The sequence below is a fragment of the Anabas testudineus genome, chromosome 2 (genome assembly GCF_900324465.2).
Source record: "Anabas testudineus chromosome 2, fAnaTes1.2, whole genome shotgun sequence".
Classification (NCBI taxonomy): Eukaryota; Metazoa; Chordata; class Actinopteri; order Anabantiformes; family Anabantidae; genus Anabas; species Anabas testudineus.
Window position 1 is genome coordinate 7,028,830 of NC_046611.1, and position 19,567 is coordinate 7,048,396.

Sequence of the window (19,567 nt, forward strand, 5' to 3'; positions counted from 1 at the left end):
GGCCATGCAACAGCTTGTAAGTCATTCTTTCCATTATTTATGAGCCTCCAAAACTGTGTGTGTGCATATAAAAATGGCTGTAACTCCTGTATGGTTAATGCCACCCTCGTGATTACAAGCTACAAGTCCTGACTCCACTTATTGTGATGGTCAGAGGACAAACTAAAAAAACATATAATCATTATTTATTTATACACTTCACTGTACATTCCTTACAAGACACTTAGTGATGAATGCTAACTTTAAGTGTAGTTATTTGTTACCTTGCTCCAACAATGAGCTGGTTTCTGCTCAGGTCCAGAGCCAGCTGGGAGAAATCCCTCACTCCTGGATGGGAGAACTCTGACATCCATGGCCTTAACGCTGCATGGAGAATGAGCGGTGGCAAGAAGAAAAAGGTTAATCGTTGGAGTAAAAGTTAAGTAAAAGGACGAGGGACGAGAGGAGAAAAGACAGGGTGTGGCAGTAGGTGAGAGATGAACAATGAAGAGGGCAACAAAGAGAAGAATAAAGATTGATGGGAGGAGAGACAAAAGACATCCAGTTCAGTTAACCGGCATTTGTGTGAGAATGTGTCTTCACCAAGCTCCAGCACGTCAAGAATGTGGGATCAGTCTTTAAATTTACAGCTGATGGCAGAACAGAGGCTCAGTCCCAAATGTATTAATTGGTTAGTTATCCCTCTTTTTTCTCTCGGTGTAAAATATATTTGATGACTTGAACTAAGTGGTTCTAGTTTACATATGTCCCATACATATGTATGAAGTATGGCTGAGTTTATCAGACAACATAAAGCCTGACATCTCAGAGTGGAGCCAAAGCAGTCAGAGATGCAGTCTTACACACCTCTCTGCAGTTTCCTCACAGTCGTCACCCCCCAAAATTACCAGAACCCCATAGAGACAGTGTCTGCTCCCCGACCACCTAAATTATAGATATCAAAAACCAACACAAGAGATATCAGATCTCTCTCGTCTAAATCCCTGTTAGTTAATGATTTGATAAGTGACCATTTTGTCTTACTGAAAATTGGCTGCAGCAGGAAGAAAATGTCCGTCTGAATGAGTCAACCCCCCCAAGTCATATTAATTATCATGTTCCTAGAAATAGAGGTCGGGGTGGAGAAGTAGCAGCAATCTTCCACTCAAGCTTATTAATCAACCTCAGACCTAAACATAGTTTGAATTCATTTGAGAGCCTCACTCTTAGCCTCTCTGAACCAGTCCTGTTTGTTATTGTGTACCGTCCTCCTGTCCCTTACTCTGAGTTTTTAACTAAATTCTCAGACTTTCTCAGACGATTTAGTTCTCAGTCCAGATAAAGTCATTATAGTGGGTGACTTCAACATTCATGTAGATGTTGATGATAACTGCCTCAACACTGCATTTAATTTACTATTCACTATTACCCCTAACTGTTTTAATCAAACCGTTGATCTTGTTTTGACATACAGTGTTGAAATTGATCATTTACTGCTACTGTGAGGAATCTCTGAGTTATCTTCCTCCCTCTCTCTGCACTTTTCTGCAGGTTTCCTCGACCCCAGAGCTGTATATCTCCTGAGTGCAGTTACTGGTCCTACCGACTTGCCCCACCCTGAGCCTGGTTCTGCTGGAGGTTTGTTCCTCTAAAGGAAGTTTTTCCTCTCTACTGTTGCCTAGTGCTGCTCAGTGGGGTTGTTGGGTTGGGTCTAAATAATTCTGTATACAGTTATATTGTGTAAGACCTTAAACCTTAAACACTGTAAAGTGCCTTGAGATGACTGTTAAAATTGAATTGAATTGAATTAAATTTAAATTATATTCTATTAGCTATTTTAAAATGAGCAAACAAAAGTGCAGTGTTCTTATTTCCGTTTTTTTTTTTTTTAGCTTATCTATTTTGGATTAAATTAAATGCTCCTGATTTAAAACTCTGATGCAGGCATGATGATAAACAAAACCTCATTTGTTTTACATGAGCTTTGGGCAGCATGACGTGCAACAAATTAATCCTTCTTCACTGTTTCAGAACAAATTATTGCTGCCTCAGCTAAATGAAAGCTGGCTCTTCTGGACAACTAAATCCAAAACAATAACAGCACAGTTTGCCAGGCAAGCAATTTGAAAGGATGGAAACTGACATCCAGTCAAATAATATCACCAAGCCTGGTGATAGCTGAGGAATATTTAATGAAGCCTCACTGCAGAGACTTCACAACTTTTATTAAGTTCATAGAAATCTTTATGTCTGTAAACTACCCTGATGAAAGGCATTGGTATGATAAAGAAGATCATTCCATTAGTAAACTCGTGTTGTCAAGTTATTTTCTTGCCTGTTAAAATGTCTAAGCATTGTTCCCAAATATTAACCATTAGTAAACACTGACTATAATTTTCAGTGCATCTCATTGCAAGCATTAGAGAAACACAACACACAAAACCTCATTAATGCAGATTAATGTCATCTGAGAGCTTTGAGCACTGCCAGACTTTTATTGTCGCTATATTAAAGCCAAACATCAGAAGCAACATTTTGAGCAAGACTACTATATGTGGAAAGCCCAAAAAACAGACATTGTATACTAAATTTCAGCTCTGCCTCCTTCACTGAGCAAAATTATGAGCAAACACTGTGTCAAAATATCTAGAAGCTGAATCGTGGCAGCTGGACTTCTTTCTTGTAAGGTTGAAACATTTCACTACACTTTCAAGTAGCTTCTTCAGTCTGAAGAACCTGGTTATTAGACACAAAACTGAACCATCATGCCTGTCTGGCTTCAGCTTCACTTGGAAAAGCATTAAAAAGACAATTCTATGTCAGACATTGCCAAATTGCCTTTGTTGACTTGCATGTGTACATAAAGACCCGTGGCAATACAAACAAGTACAGACAGTCACTGCATACAGTCATATTCACAAATAATATTCCAACAGCGCAGCAGGAGGTATGACTGGTTTTCAGTTTCATCCTGACGCCTCACCCACAGTTAACTACAGGAGAACTAAGACTCCCATTTGGTGATAAAGCCTATCAAATATGAAAACAGACAATCGAAGCTTCATGCATGCAAGGAGTCAACATTCATAAGGGTGGAGTCTAGTTTCATCCTCCTTATGTTTGTTGGCAATATGTTTTATAAGTGAGAATGTGTCATATATTTATATTTGTGCTATATTTGATCAAGAAATATAACCATCTGGCCTCATCTGGAATTATCTAAATGTGTATTAAAGTGGTCAGAGGTGGCTATTATGAACAAATCTACTTTAACCAATAACAAGTTCTTCAAAAAGAGTCCAATCTACCAAGTTAGAGGTACAGTGTGGGTTATTCTGTCTTCTTGAGAGTTTCTTAAGACACTGTAAACCAGCATGAAAACATCATCCAAACAACTGAGAAGATTGATAAAGGGTTCATCACGATTTGGGCTATCATCAAATTCCCAAGTTTATTGAGGTATCCAACAGGATAATGTCAGGGTGTAGCTGAAACCCAGAAGAGATTTTTTACTACCTTTTTGTCTGTAGAGTTAATTCACAGAGGAGGATGAACAATTCTGGCACTTGTCTTGCCCAAAGATGCTTCGACATATGAAAAAGAGTAGTGGGTGATTAAGTCACCAGCCCTGCGATTACTGGGTGACCTGCTCTCCCTGCTGGGCTACTGTAGCCCGTACAATCAGGTTCCTCTTTAAATTTTAATTCCTTATTAACCAATTTGCCCCAATCTCTTAAGTTGGTCGAGCAATGATAAAAAAAAGTGACACTGGAAGAAAAGCTCACTGTACTGATTCACTCACCTTGGTAGGAGACAACAGGATGTTCCTTTCTACTGCAGTCTGCAGGTTTGATGTGAGGCTCCTGGGACAGACACACAGATGAACAGATGACCAACACGAGGCCACAGGGGAAGAGGGCCCACACCCCCCACCCTGGCAGAACCATAGTTACAACCACATCCAGTCTTCTATCAGGTCTTCAGGAAACACCTGTTAAAACACCAGCGACATCTTTAGATAATTTTACATCGAAGCTCAAGAGGGAAACAGTCTTTCGGTCATTGTCTTCAAATCTCAGTTTAATACCAGACATTTACTACATCCTTGCTCTCTGCCTGCCTATCCATCCATCTAAATAAGTTTTGCCAGTCCTGTAGCCCAGAAGTCACTCTGCTGCCTCTGTCTGTTTGCTCTGGGTGTCCAGTCTTTCATTGTCAGCATGACTCGGCCACAGCTAATTCACCTCAAAAGGCCAGAGCTGCCAATCTTCTTAATGCCAACTCTCTAACGGAGGGTGCCATCAGCAGAGCTCTTCATGACTGAGGAGACCTATTCAAAAACGAGCCTGGGCACAGAGCCAAACAGGGGGTGTGAACTTTGAACTGTGAGCCACATGAAGGGTCTTTGTCTCGGCATCAAAATCCATCAAATCAAAGATGATTATCTCACTATGTATGCACAGGGGTCATAGTTGAGCCCAAAATCCTAATATTAAGCCGTTTACTTGTTGTATCCAAAGTATTATTTACTGTGATTTAAACAGAAGATGTCTTCTTTGATATCAGCCACACTTCTAATGATGAACAGAGAACAAAGCTGCAGTAAACAGCTGTTTCAGTTTTTACATCAGGTACCTGAATTAAAAAAATAATCTGTCTTTATAATTATGACAGAAGAGCTAAATATTAGGTACAAATCTTATTTACAAATCAATATTAATATGATATTTCTTCCTGTCTTGTGTATACTTAATATCAGGATTTTGTATACATGTAAATTACCCAGACTGGACTTGCTGCTCACAGTGTCCCAAGTTTCACATTGAATAAGCACATTTTGTGACTCAACCAAAATGCTTGCAACATTTTTGTCTTTATAAAAAGGGTTGAATGGATTTGTAGCGGCAATTATTTGGAACATACGAGACATACAAAATAGTAAAAAAACACTGGATTAAATTGCAAGGATGGTTTGATTTTCTACAGCTGTGACAAGCTGTGCTAACTACATCCAAAGTACCAGCACAGCTTGTTCCTTGTTGTGACTGGCTAAACAGATCTTAACAGCAGAAAATTGTTGTGGCAGTTGCTTGTTAGCAATGATGAAGACCTTGTTTTAACAAAGCGGACGTGCATTGTTCTTTTAAATGGTGAAAAAAATCACACAAATCTCCCTGGTAAGAAGACAGGGATCAGAAGATTATTGCTAAAACAGCTACAGTTACACCAGTTTTCAAGAATCCTCCCTCACCTACATCCATTTGTGTAATTGAAGCAGCCACTGAAAAGGTAGAAGATAAGTTGGACTAATTAAAATAAGAAATGAACTATTTTTAAATGGCAAAATAAAAAGTATACAGCCATTTTTACCACAGTTTTCATTCTTAATCTTTTCCCACTCTCTCCTACTTTTAACCCTAAAACCAGCGTCCTTGCAGCTCCTCTGTGCTTTGGAGAATAGAAGCAATGAATGTCTGTCTACTGCTCACCACGAGGACAGAAAGTGTGTGGAGGCAGAGGATTTCAACCTACTGGGTCTAACATTGCTGCTTAATGAAGCGACAGTAACAGAGCCTCCACCGCTGGCCTCACTTTTGTTATGTGGCCATACTCCTCTCACCGTGGAAAGACTGGCCAGTGAGAGGCCTAATGTTCTGGGATTTGTCTATTCAGTGCAACGAGGGGGAGCTGCAGCAAACGTCAGTCAGATTGTTCAGGGGCAGTAGGAAATGCAAAGACGTAGATTTTTACTCTGTGGTCAGCCCTGGCTAAGAACCAAGAGTGAACAAGTCCACCTAAATAACAAAATGGGCCAGTGTCCAGAAAAATGTTCATATGAACATTGTCTGATTATGGATCTTTTAGTCAGGTTTGTTCAGCTGTAACTACTTTTGTAGAGAAAGATTTTGATTAAAAGAGACATATATTAACTGGTGCACAACACTTTATTATTATGTAAAAGTCACTTTTAGACACATTGTACACCCAACCATGACTTAATGGTGCTTCTGCCTTTGCTTTGAACATACATTACTAGTACAACTGTAACTTAGATTATAAGAGTTCAAGGCAGGGAAATTTAAATCAATTTTAAAGCAATTTAACAACCAATGCTTTGTTTTTAATTAACTTTGTTAATAAGTTAATAAGTACTGCTCCTAGAAGAAAGAGCTAATAAGTTTGTCTGTGTTGTTTGGCATTTTGACAAATTAACAGTGTGTCTTTACATTTCTGTAGTAGAACTGCTGCTAAATGGATTAGCTAATCCAGACTAGATTAGGTCAAAAAACATTGGATGACTTGCAATAAAATCTTGTACAAATGGCTTCCAGGTAATGGATTCTGACTCTATATCTAGCACCACCAGCAGGTCAAAGTTGCAAATGTCCAAATACCTGCAAAACTAACTACAATGTTACACTAATGTCACACTAAACATGGTAAACATTAAAGTCTCTTGGGAGGAAACCAGAGTTGACCAAAAGCAGCAAATATCCAGTCCTAGCTTTGTTTTCCTGGAGCCACGAGCGTGTCAGAACATTAATTAATTCATGTTGCTGCCTGTGTTGGAAAAACACCATAAAGTCATAACAACCTCTGAAGAGATTAGCAATACAGAGTCTCCGATTCATGTGACTTGTTTGGACTGTTGGGGGCGGGAAGCTACAGAAACACGGGGTAAACATGTGACAGCTACACGGAGAGGAACACTGCCAAGATTTTAACCTCTGAGCCACCGTGCATAAAGTTAAAGTCATGGTTTAATGACTGTATCAAAAAAAACCTAAACAAACTACAACAGGTGGTTGTTTACTTTTGGCTGGTGTTGGATTAATTTCCTTCAGTTTCCCTGTAACTGCTCCGTTGAGGAGCACTTGAACATCTCATGGAGTCCATCACCTCACTCTGAGACCACCACAGACCATGCAGCATGTTAGTGTGTCTGCTTAATGTCTGTGTCATTTTCACAGATACATACAGACACTAAAACACAAACTAAATATATTAATAATGTTAAAATAGGTTCATCTTGCAGAAATGAATTAAAGATTTGAAGGGAGTCAAACTTCCATTGCTCACAAATGAGATTCAGAAAATGATATTAACAATGGAGTGAGTAGATGTTTATATAATCTGTCTCCACTGTATGTTGAACAAGACTCTGATATTAGTAGAACTGCTTTGAAAGTGTTTGCATAAATAACACCTCATATTATTCACTGTTGACACAAGGCGGAATTCAATGCATATATGTATTAGTTGCTTAAAAAGACACAGATGAATCTGAGCACTGATTGTGTAACAAGATGCAAATCAGCCTGGTCTTGAGTGAGAGGATGAGGTTAACTCTTGAGAGACTGGCAGTTGGATTTCCTCTCTGAACTGTTTTTCAGCAAGTAGAACAAACCAACTCTGAAACAATTGAACCAAAGTCAAGTTGACCAAACTCATGATCATAGTTGGTCTTAAAATCCTTAAAGGTTTGTCTAACTTGGAGGAGTCGTCCATAATCCCTTCATTTATAGATTTAACAAAAACAGGTCATCGCTACCTTTTTTTAAAACATACAGTATGTCCATATATAGAGTGTTTACCTGCCCTCTTGTTTTACTTTGACATTTATCACTGGTACTTGATTTGTTGCAGTGTCTTCATTTTAAGAATACGCAAACCATGTATGGTAAAACAATCCCCCCCAAACAATCATATGTTGACGGTACTCTCTCAACAAATTCAGTTTGATAATGATCTTAATTTCTCTCAACCCAAACTGAATTTTGATGCTAATGCACGTGCTGACATTTTATTCACATTTAAATAAATATTCCTTTTTGTACTTAAAAAGAGGGTAAAGTTAAGGTATCTCCTTGTCCTATTGACCAATATATGCACCTGATTGCTAGTGATGCCTGGAATTATAGTTAGTGGTAAGCTCACCACCCTCCATGCGGAAGACTAGGGGTCGAATCCTGGCTGCGGTCTACCTCCAGTAGGGGTTCTTAGGCAAGACCTCCTTATGTTTACCCTGACTAAATGTCAATGAGCAAAAGAATTAACAGTGTCCTACAGCTGTTTTTCCCTGTTTACTGAGAGTTTTCCTGGATGATTCAGGAAAGTAGGTTGTGTCATGTAGCTAGGAATAAAGTGGATATAGCTTTACTGGAATGTCTGCTATAAGAAAATTTCATCCTGATTAGGTTAGAAATCATATGTATAAATCATTTAGTAGATGGCAGCGTGGATCACTCAATTTCGACCTTTTTGACTTTCCTTACTAACTATGCCTCCAAGTGGTGGCCAATTAAAGGGTTATTTCTCCTTATAAATACCCTTTTGGCAATTTGAGATCTGTCTGTTTGGCTTTACGCCCCTTTTGCAAGAACAACCACTCCTGCCACAACCTAAAAAAACAGGCAATGAATCTTTTAATGCATGCAAAATCAAAGTTGCATTGAACTTGGGTATTTTCACTGAACCTCTCTGCTTTATTTTGAGAACCTTTGACTCAAGCACTCTTGTCTTTAGATAAACTGAAGCAGTAGAACATTTCAGCCTTCACAGAAACCAAAAGGACGGCCCACCCATGGTGTGGATAGATTCACTACATAGCTTATATATGAATGAGCTGATTTGATGGTGCAGGGAGTGTGGCATGGATAGACTGTTTTTGAGGGTAATAGGACAGCCATGCTGACATTGTGAAGGTGCCATTACATTTTCTGTCAGGAGTAGAACCTCTCCAGTCATTTCTTACAAAACAGCTATTATAGGCAATTATATGTCGTGATCTGGCTACAAAAGACACACAATGACCCTGAAAAAAAGCTTAATAGCACTTCTACCAGGATTACTCGGGCTACAAAATGAGCATGCTGAGACACTGCGTGTACATGATAAATGGACTTCTATAAAATCCAGACAAAGCCTCTTTACTGAGGTGATATATGACGGGAAATTAATTACAATTAATTATTTCTTCATTCAGAAGCCCAGTAATTTGTTCCTCTGAGGCATCAAAAATAAAAGGAGGGAATGCAGCGTCTGACCTTTGTATATCAGCCTCTTGTCTAAGCGCTCTCCACCAGAGTACTTGGACTACATTCAAAATCATTAAAGGAAACTGGAAAAAAAAACAATTCCTCCTCAAATAAGAGAAGCTCACAAAACAACTGTTACTGAAAGCAGAAATCTCTCTGAGTGCTACAGTACAGCAGCTCCTACTGTAATGTTAACTGAGCCTTCAGCTATAGAAAGTAATAATATTAATTACCAATGAAGTCAGTTCATGGAGATTTGTTAGCTGGACCAAATGGACACTGAGGGTGCATCCAAAGTCTCTCCATCAAAAAATTCAGAGAGGACCATTTCCGAGGCAGCGTTCTCAGCTCCTTCCTACCGGGGTGAATGGCCTCTCTGTGCAACCTGCCAACTATCTGCCAATGGCCGCTCTCTTTTACAAGTGAATAGACTGAGTTTAGCCACAGTTAAAAAGACACACTAACGTGCCATGGCTGCGCCACAATGGCCGCTCGGGTAATTTGCCAAACCTAATGATGCCGGTTTGGCCCCGGCGAGAGGAGGTAGAGAGCAGGAATCCTAAAGAGGCACACAGCTGCACTGATCCTGCTCTTCCTATCGCTACTCTCCCTTCTCTGTCTCCCTCTGTTCTCTTATCATGAATTCCTGCTTCTTTCACTTTCTGAAATAAATAAAACCAATTTCATACCTACCATCAGTAGACAAGAAGAAAAACAACTGGTTGTCCCACCCAGTGTCTTCTAACATTAATATCAATAGCAATAGCAAATGGAAGATGAAGGGAAGGCGAAAAAAGAATGAGAAAGAACTGATTGGAACAGTGTTGTCTGTCACTCTTTAGCCATTAAGCAACTGTTCAGGTAGTGTAAGTTGAACAGATAAACATATTCAATAATGTTTCAAATAAATACATAGAGTACGTGTGATGTGAAAGGTAAGGTAGTGGCAAAGCCAAAGAAACCTATTATCAGCTCACAGTTTGTTTTATATCTAACAGAGCTTTTAATTACTAAAGAGCAAGACATGTTTTGCAGACTTGATAGAGAGCAAAACAAAATCATATGGAGAGTGACCTTTATGTTGATGATGTTGTTCAAAATTATTCCTAAAGTTGCTTTTTGTCTTCTGGATGTGTGATGCCAAAGCGTTAGCAATATCAACCTTAAAAGCTCCCAATAAGAGGCGAAAGAAATTGTAGGTGTTGTTCTGTGCTGTTCAGATTATAAAGCCTTTTATTCTTTTGGGATGTATTAATAAAATTGGTCAAATGTGTGTAGTTTTCTAGCTTATTTATCACAAGTTGATGAGAGATAGGAATGTGCTTACTCAAAATCTGGATACATAACAATTAAATCTGAATCTTTGGCAAATGTGGTCATCTATAGCTAAGACAGACACTGCAGGACCACCTGACAATATCATGTGTGATTAGCCGATACGTTTCAATATAAACAACTATTACAGTCTTTTAAAAATGACCATAATAGTCCATTTAAAAAATGGACAAAAAGCTATAACGTATAGCACAAGTATACATAACTAAAAAATATGTCTTTGGAATTATTTTCTTTATTATATCTTGTGTCACGCATGGCTGTGGTGAGACTGTATATAATCCATTGCATCAAATCGATGTTGTTGTCATGGAGAAGAGTAACATAATATCTATTTCTTATTACAGGCTGAAGCATTTCTGTGAGAATAATTGTGATACCATTATTTTCCAGTAATGAGTAATAGCTGGCTTCATAGAAATGCCATGAAAAACTAATCAACTAAAAAGCTGCACATCACAATATTACAGTCATTCAATCAAGAAGGAAGGGTACCAGCTATTTTGTGGGAAAAAGAAAGGATAACTGCAATTTTTAGAGAGAAACTGCAAAGTATTATCAACGTCTAGTGAGACTATTTAGTATCTTAACGGTGCAACATGTGGCTCCTGCCTAACAAAAGGCTAATTAATCATATACTGAACATCCAGCTAAAATAAATGACACACATTCAGACATTATTTTAGAATCCAGACTGAGGTTGTTGATGAAGGGAGGGAGTATTTCCCTCTCTCTCTCCTCTGCTTCTCTCTCCTACACCATCCTCATGCCAATTTCAGCACTAATGCCTGAGACGGAACAAAGGAAATATCCATCACACATTACCTGAACCCCCCAAGTGTTAACACACGCTACACGTACCCTCTGAAGTCTGAGACAGAGTGATATACGCTGAGGATGGGAGTGAAATGTGAGGGAGAGGGAGGAGGGAGAGGTGAAGGGTCAGATTATAGATCATTAAAGGAGAAATGAGCCAGCAGAGAGGAAAGAGACAAATAAACTGGCAAACAGGCACAAAAACAGGCACAAAAAAGTAGGCGAGCTAGACACAAAGACAGAAAGGACAACACAAAAGAATAAGTAATTGCACGGAAACAGCATCTCCACATGGGATCTGTGAATGGATACACAGACTGCGCACAGAAATAAATCTATATGTACAGGAAAACAAACTTACTTGTTAACCATCACCAAACTGCTTTGCGAAACGAACGGATGGCACCGATCCAGACGCCTCACATGCTGGGAGAGAAAGAAAGAGGTATGAGAAACAAGAGAGGGAGAACTTGTTACACATCGACACACGGTGGCACGCTGACCAGAGTGTGTGCAGGGGGGGTGGGGGGTGGGGGTAAAAGGGTGTGTGTGGTGGGGGGAGCAAAGCATTCCTGTTTGTGCAGAGCAAACTGTTAAGTCGCTGAATGGAGAGGGGATGTCTGTCCTGTGTCAGCGTGTGTGTCTGTGTCGACATGCTCGTGAGATCCAGTTTTAGATTTGAGATCAAGGCGGTAACAATCTGAAACAAGTACATTTGTTATGATTTGTCCTTATATTACATATTATAAGCTTAATTTTGTGGTGTTTTCACTTCAGTCTGCTCCACTAACCCAGAATAATGCAGAACAGTCAGTGACTGGTTGGTGTGAACATTAATTGTATTCTGCTGCCACTTGGTGAATTGAGGAATGAACCAAAAGCCAAAAGTATCCAAAAAAAAGCCCTGTTGACTTCCTTTCAATGCTAAAGAGCGAAAATGTTTTCCAGGAATTAACAGGTGGTTGCAATAATAGGGAAAAAGGGGAACCAATCAACCAACAAACAGAAGAATAAAAACATATGTGTTGTTGTAAAATATATATAATTCTAACTTTAGTTTAATTTACAGTAAAGTCCAAATAGCATCTTTAACCTAACTAAAATGTTAACAGTGCCAAAAGCACTAACTTGAAACTCTTGCAACTAGATTTAGTTCAAAAATTTCTATATTCCATTGTTTTATCAAAGTCTACTTAAAAAATCATATTTATGTACATTAAACATCATGAAAGAAACTATTTTGTTATTTCAACAATAGGTTCTTGTAGAATTTCTAGTAGTAATACATTTTACCTGAAAGTACATGATAGAAGCCAAACAATCTTTTTTGTTCTAATTCAAGGACTGGTTCAAGTCGTTTATCAGCCTTGTTGGTATCTTATAAGTGTGACATTGTGCTGCTACACTTTATAAACCATTTTCAATTGACAAATCACAAAAATAAGATTTTTGATTGATCACAAATGGAAAGAGCCACACTTACATTGTGCAGAAGACAATCCAGATGTAGCTATGTTTAATTTTCACCATTGTCAAAACCTTTTTCTGTAGTAAAAGAAATATATAAACATGTCGGGCTTGTTGAGTTCTCCCAATAAATAAAGTAAAAGTATAAAACTTTTTTTTATCTTATTGTGAAGAGGTACTGTCTACCTCTCCTGTTAAGTCAGAAGTGACTTAACATAGCGTAGCACACAGTAGAAGAGCACAGCAGAGCAGAGCAGAGATGGGGAAGGTTGGGTGGAGCAGAGTGGATTAATTTCCAATCTCATGATAGCACTAGCTTATGTTGCATATTGTACTTTGTTGCTGCTGGCAAACTAAATGATCAAATCATGTGGATACAAAAATGAACCTTGGTGTTGGTCAAACGCAGCTGCAGTATCATCAACACAGTGCAAATGAATCAGGGGACAGAGTCAATAGCAAAAGTCATTAACTCTGACAAACATTGTATTTGCCTAAACAAAGAAATCAGGTCTGGCCTTCAGAGTCACCATCAATGACACAAAGAGTGAGTGCAACATTAAAAAATACTGAAAGGGTTCATGTTTTCTTTTATATCTTACATACAAGTTATATTCTTACTATTACTACACATAGTGGCTTTAAATCACCCCTCTTGCCTCACAGTTTCTTAGCATTGTTCAGAAACGTGACATTTATTACAGGTCAGAGAATTACATTAGATTTCCAGGTGTATCCCCTGAACTGCATGTGCTGACTGAGCTTCATTATGTTCTGCCCTAAAGGCTCATTCAAATCCCAGTGCATGATTTCACACTTTTCTCATTTTTCAGCAAGTTTTTTTCCTTCACTAAATGCACTACATGTATATTCAGGGTAAGCTGATACCCACATGAACAACAGGGAAAGTACCAATGAACTTTCTGTGATAAATTATTCTGAATTGAACAATGACCTAAACCTTAAGTTTGTAATACATTATCAAAGGTACAGCATGTCACCAAGGTTTAATTTTGTCCTGCTCTCAACATTATTTTTAGGTAATCCTGGTCAGGGGGTTATGTGACAGTAAAACTAAGAGGATGGAGGCCAGAAATGTGATTGAAATGGTGCACGCTCAAATTTACTGTGTATGGAGGTATTCTACTTCACATCCATCAGCCTAGTTTCTCTGTATGTCAACAAGCATGAAATATGTCAGGTCTCTGTACTGTTGGCAGAGACACCAGTCAGTTAAGACTGTGGAAGAGACTGTCAATCTGAGAAGGCGAAGGGGTGACCTCCTATTTGGGAAATTAATGGAGCCAATAAATCATATTCGCTGAAAAACGACAGGCTCGTTTAGCTTCCTGCGTGCCCAGCAGGGCATGAGAGACAAATAACACTTCACTGCCTCATCCCCAACCTTTACAGAGCAGGATATTCATCTCTCCCTGCCTCAGTCTCACCACAGCAGAGCACCAAACCCCCCTGAGAGGACGAATGGCTCGTTCCTGTGCAAACTTCAGGATGACCTCCTCCGGCTCTGTTTTTACAGCCCTCCTGTCACTGCTGAGGCTGAAAGATTACAGTCACATAGGGGGGAGAGCTGAGCGAAAGCCAAAACCAGGACCACAGAAAGATCATATTTGAACACTACAGAGGACAGTGGACTTCAGGGGGGCTAAAAGAAGGCCAACAAGCTGTCAACTAAAATGAGTGAAAACGATAGTAACTTCTATATGACTTTGTAACTGTATGAAATGTGTCAGTACTAATGATTGCTACTGTGTCCCAGCATCTTTTGAAAAGTTGGCAGATGGATGTTCCAAATCATTTTAGTACCTATTTATGTACTATTTTATTACAACAATAACCATCATATTTAAGGATCACTTACCAGTATATCTTCTAATCAACACTTACACTTCAAAAATTAATTACTAATTTTGGAGGTCAACATTCATATGACAAAATGTTAAACTGTTATTTATTTCCACATTCAGCACACAAGGTTTAGCTTTTACCAATCAACCACAACATTAAAACCACTAACAGGTACATAGGTGACACCGATTAGCTTATTACAATGGCACCTGTCACATGGGTTGAGATGTGTTAGGCGGCATGTGAAAAGTTAGTTCTTGCAGTGGGGAGCCTGTCTGGTCTGATCTCACTGAAGAGCTACTGTAGCACAAATTGCTAAAAACTGTAATGCTGGTCATGATTGGTGGCTGTCAGAACGCACAGTGCATCACAGATTCTGTGTTTGGGGCCGTCTAGCTGCAGAATGGTCAGATTAGCCATGCTGGCTTTAAGGTTATGGACGTTCAGTATATATGAAGTTGTGTTTCTAGCTTCTTGGTGAGTCTAAGTCTAATTCACTGTCTGTTTTTAGGTCTGTTTTGTACTGAAGTTTATTAACTTCTGAGGGAAATGTGGCTCTTTAGCTGCTACATGTTCAATTACATTTGGCTTGTTACTTTCTGTGAATGCTATTTTGTGCTTGACATGATAACATACAGTCTATTTGTCTGATGCATTTGGAAATTAGATTAATGAGAGCAATGAGAACGAATCAGAACTGTAAAGTTGCAGACCACAAAACAAAAATATGAGTTGCTGCAGAATTGGTAATAAACAGTCTCCATGCTTTTTTCAGTACAAGCTACCCCATGTAGTCAGTTGATCGGTTGCTATATATGGTGACGCATCTTTGGCCTGCAGAGTATGTCATAATAAAAAAGAAAAAAATCATATTCAAATAATCAGAAAACACATTACACTGCAGGTTGAAATATCAAAAAATGTTTAAAATTCATCACAGTTTCACACAACTAGAGATATGGTGTCTTCATACGTCTGATTTTGTCTGAACAGCAGTTCAAAACTGAAAGAAAATCTGATTACCATTATAGAAAACTAAGAAAATCTGATATTTTTCACATGATAAACCTGAAGAGAAGAATTTTACTTACTTAAATTCTTATAATAATTATGAATTTGTTAATACCTTTATTCCATGCAGCAATTACTAATATATCAGTGATCCTCCACAGGTTTCCATTAATCCATGACTGTAAGGGAGTCCTACAGTGGTTACCCAACAACCCTTAACCCCCAAACCAGCACCCGACCCCCGCCGCCCACCCCTGCTTCACAGCCCTCAATGGATTCCTTGTCCAGCACACAACGCTGCCCTGTGTGTCACAAAGAAATATTGACTTTTAATACTTCAAACATTAAGCTTGCTCCGTTTAAAACAAGCCTAGCTGTGTTGATCTTTGGAAACCCTGCAGTCACTGAGGTTTACTTTTCTACTCCTGCAATAAAACTGTGCTTACGAGAGTCACACACCCGAGGGAAAGCTGGAGTTTAGAGGTTAGAGAAGCAGCCCATTGAAAACATTCATAGTGAATTATAAGCATGTAGGTTACACTGAGTGTGTGACATTGCGGTAAATGTTATGTTAATATAACAAGTTATGAGAAATATGCTAAATATGACCTAACCAGAACGTGCTGGGGTAAAGGAAAGCTGCTGGCCAAGCTGTGTCAAAAATTTAAAAAGAAATTTGTATTCTTAGTCTGACAGCTCCAAACATGTCTCGTATACACTTTATATGTTGTTTATTTACTTGTGTAGAAATAGAAATGTAAAAGTGAGAGACTGTGGTTTTGGGACCAGTTGAGCTATTTCTTGCACAAGAGTTTGGGTTAACATCTCATGTAAGATCTCACTCTGCTTACCTGTGATTCCCTTGTGATTGAAAAGCTGCTGAATCAAATCCCTAAACTAGCTGAGAAAATTTTAGTAGATAAGTTAATAAAGGCTCTGTTTTCTTTTTTCTCCCCCCAGGTGGTAAACACCAACATGCTCACATGCTGACTGTGGCTTTCTACTGGGATTTCTAGGAAAAACATAAACAACTAACAACTTTTCCTGATTAACTCTCACACAGTCACGGAGACTTCTACTGAATTCTGGGCTGTGTGAGTGGAGAAAAACCAGCCGCCTGTCTAGCAGCACCTTCAGCACTACACTTTCTCTTTCCCTCACTCTCCTCATCCATCTTTCTCTCCTTTTCCACTTCAGTCTGACCAGTGAAAACGTTGAGGTCTGTGGGTACCGCATTGAGGCATTTGGTTTAATGATTTAATGCTACTTGCATTTACTGAGTTATACATTAGCAGCAGTAAGTCCTGCTATGTGATAGAAGACCCTAGTCAGCTCTGTTTTCATAGCTCACAAAAAGATGTTTAGCTGGTATGTAAGATATGTTGGAAAATAAAAGTACAAGTTATGGCTCTGACTATTAAATAACAATAAATACATCTGATACTTCCTACATAATTTATGTCTGGCTGTCTTGCTACATACCTTTCCATTTTAATGTGTTTTTCCTGCCATAGGTGGCCACTCGCTCCTGATTATTTTACTGTGGTATGAATCAAAACCTGACAAGGACAAAAAGTAAAGCAGTTGGGATGAATTAATGAACTCAAGGTAGTTTAAGTTTAACACTCATATCAAAAGAAATCTGTGCTAACACAGAAATGTGTTTAATTTAATAAAAATTGATGTACAATTACTTGAAATGTAGCAGTTAAAAGTTTCTTTTTATCAGCATACCCACCTTTCAGCAATTTACTGGTTTAACTGACAGAGGTATGGAACTTGGTAAAATGGATCAGATGTTTAAGAATTACTTAAATGTAACTAACAAGAGTGAAATAAAGTTAAACTGAGACAGAAAAGACCTTTCAGTAACAAGACATTGGTCTTAATCACATTTTGGCAATGAGAAAACAGCATTTCACTGGCTAAACTTTTTAAGAGAGGTGTAGAAAGTGGTCAAATGGACTGGATGGTTTATACTGCAGAGCACAGGGCAGGAAAAGTCCCTGACTCATTAGAACTTTCTTATTTTATATGTGGTCCTCATCAGTAGAGTAGACAGAAGCAGAATATCAGACACATAAAACATTTAAACGTAGGTAACCTTTACAAACATCAAGATACAATCATGTGCAGTATTTGAACAGTCTTCGTCCTCGTTTAATTTCATACAGGTTTTAATACAACACAGTTAAGACTGAACACTGATTTAAAGCATTTTACATGGCATCGAGTTCCTCTCATTGTTATTACGATTATTTAAGACGGTTTGATACCGACACAAGCAGCTGTAGTCGGAGATACACCGTCTTTGACGGGCTGTGCGCGCTCCCGCGGACTGTAATCAGTTTCTGGCAGACTATCACTTTTTGGCACGACGCCTAATTTAAGGTGGAATTCATCTCCCTGTCTTCCTTAATTTAAAAACAATAACACACCAGTGACATGAGCTTCATTTTACAGGCTAAGAACTTAACGAATTTGTGTCCAGCTTTATATTTTCCTCAAACAGGTTTCACTAATCTCTGGTAACTGCTGGCTGTACTGTAAGTGTTGTAGCGCATACAAAAAGCTCCTTACATGTTTTAAGTACTTAAGTCTTTTACAAAAAGCTCGACAACAAAAAATATTTTATTTTTCTATGAAATTCACCTTTTTAACGTCGGCGCTGAAGGTATCGGAAAACGACAATGAGACTGTTCCCATGTGTTTTAATAGCTCGGTTATGAATGACAGTGAATGCAGCTTACCTTTCACTTTGACTCATCGTGGGCTCCCTGCAGATGTAACTTGCCTGGTGGCACACAGAGGCAGAGATGGTGCAGATTCAGGGCAGCTCACCATCAGGAGGTCTGGACTGATGTAGCACTGTGAACAGTGGCAAGTTACAGGTCTAACTCAGACCAATAGGGGTGCTGTGAACAGAACAGTCACTAAAAAAACATAGCAATAAATAGCTCTTAAAATAGGAGTGCGTCCCTCTCTGTCTGAAAAGTGGCTGCCATAATATATTAACTTTTAATAACTTTTTATAACGTTTTTTACATGAGTTTGTGTCCCATGTGTAGAGATTTTTCTGCTCAAAAAACACCCATTAAAATGGGATTTACAGGTGGCCCAGGCCAGATGAAATAAATACATACACTTCATTTAAAAGAAGTGTAAATCAAACTATTGCCATAGCTTTTCATCGCATGGTTAGAAATTATTATGACAATTTATATTATGTTTTTTCTTTCTTTAAGATCCTGATTGAACTGTGTCTACATGTAGCATCTTGGGGATTCACAGAACAATACTGATAATAATAATAATGACACAAAGGCAAACAACTTGGCTACTTACCCAGCATTTAATTTTCAAGTTTGCAGCATTTACTGTCGTTCATTGATGTGTTGGTAAACAAAGCATGGCTGCCATCTAGTGGCAGATGGTTCTTTAAACTAAAGATTGAGCTGAATTCAGTTTGCATTTGTCCCATATGAAGCATTAACTTAGGTCTTTGTTTATCTCTTCATTTACCTTTTTCAGTTTAAATGGCACGAATATAAATACATTTCTCAGTCTGGAGTAAATATGTACTAGAAAGAAATGTCACAACTAATGGGTCACAGAGCCAGGTTATTTTAAATGCACACACCTGAGTTTTGCATACAACCAAAAGAGTTAGGTTCCATTCAGTGAGACTTTGTGACATTGTACAGGTATGATTTAAGAAGACCAGTGTGAGCTACAGTTAGTTGTAAGTTAGTTGTAGGCAAATTACTATTGAAGCATTTACTTTTCTTATGTATCATTTTATAAAACATTAAATAATGAAATCTTAAAAGTGCTTTTCCTAAAAACCTTCCTAAAGTAGCTAACATGTTAGCTAACTTAGAGAACTTATAGTTAGCTTGGATTGAAGTTATAATGACTATAATTACCTGTGAATTGTAGTGAAGCAGAATACTTAAGTAACATTAAAAAAGTAAAGTACTTGTACTTGAGTACTTGAATAATTATTTTTTATAAATACTATGTTTTGTTTGTTGTTTCTATTTTCGCAGCACTGA

General features: G+C 38.4%; 1 protein-coding gene across 1 annotated transcript in view; it reads right to left on the minus strand.

The window, feature by feature from the left end:
* Nucleotides 1-19,558, minus strand: part of LOC113163056 (semaphorin-5B-like) — a 31,340-nt gene extending 11,782 nt beyond the window's left edge. Inside the window, exons 1-5 of the mRNA XM_026361369.1 lie at nt 19,439-19,558; nt 18,263-18,380; nt 11,530-11,594; nt 3,782-3,970; nt 264-363 (exon numbers count right to left, since the gene is read on the minus strand). Of these exons, the coding sequence (XP_026217154.1) occupies nt 264-363; nt 3,782-3,926 (245 nt within the window). The 5' untranslated portion in view covers nt 3,927-3,970; nt 11,530-11,594; nt 18,263-18,380; nt 19,439-19,558. The remainder of the gene's footprint in view (nt 1-263; nt 364-3,781; nt 3,971-11,529; nt 11,595-18,262; nt 18,381-19,438) is intronic.
* Nucleotides 19,559-19,567: the final 9 nt, after the last annotated feature.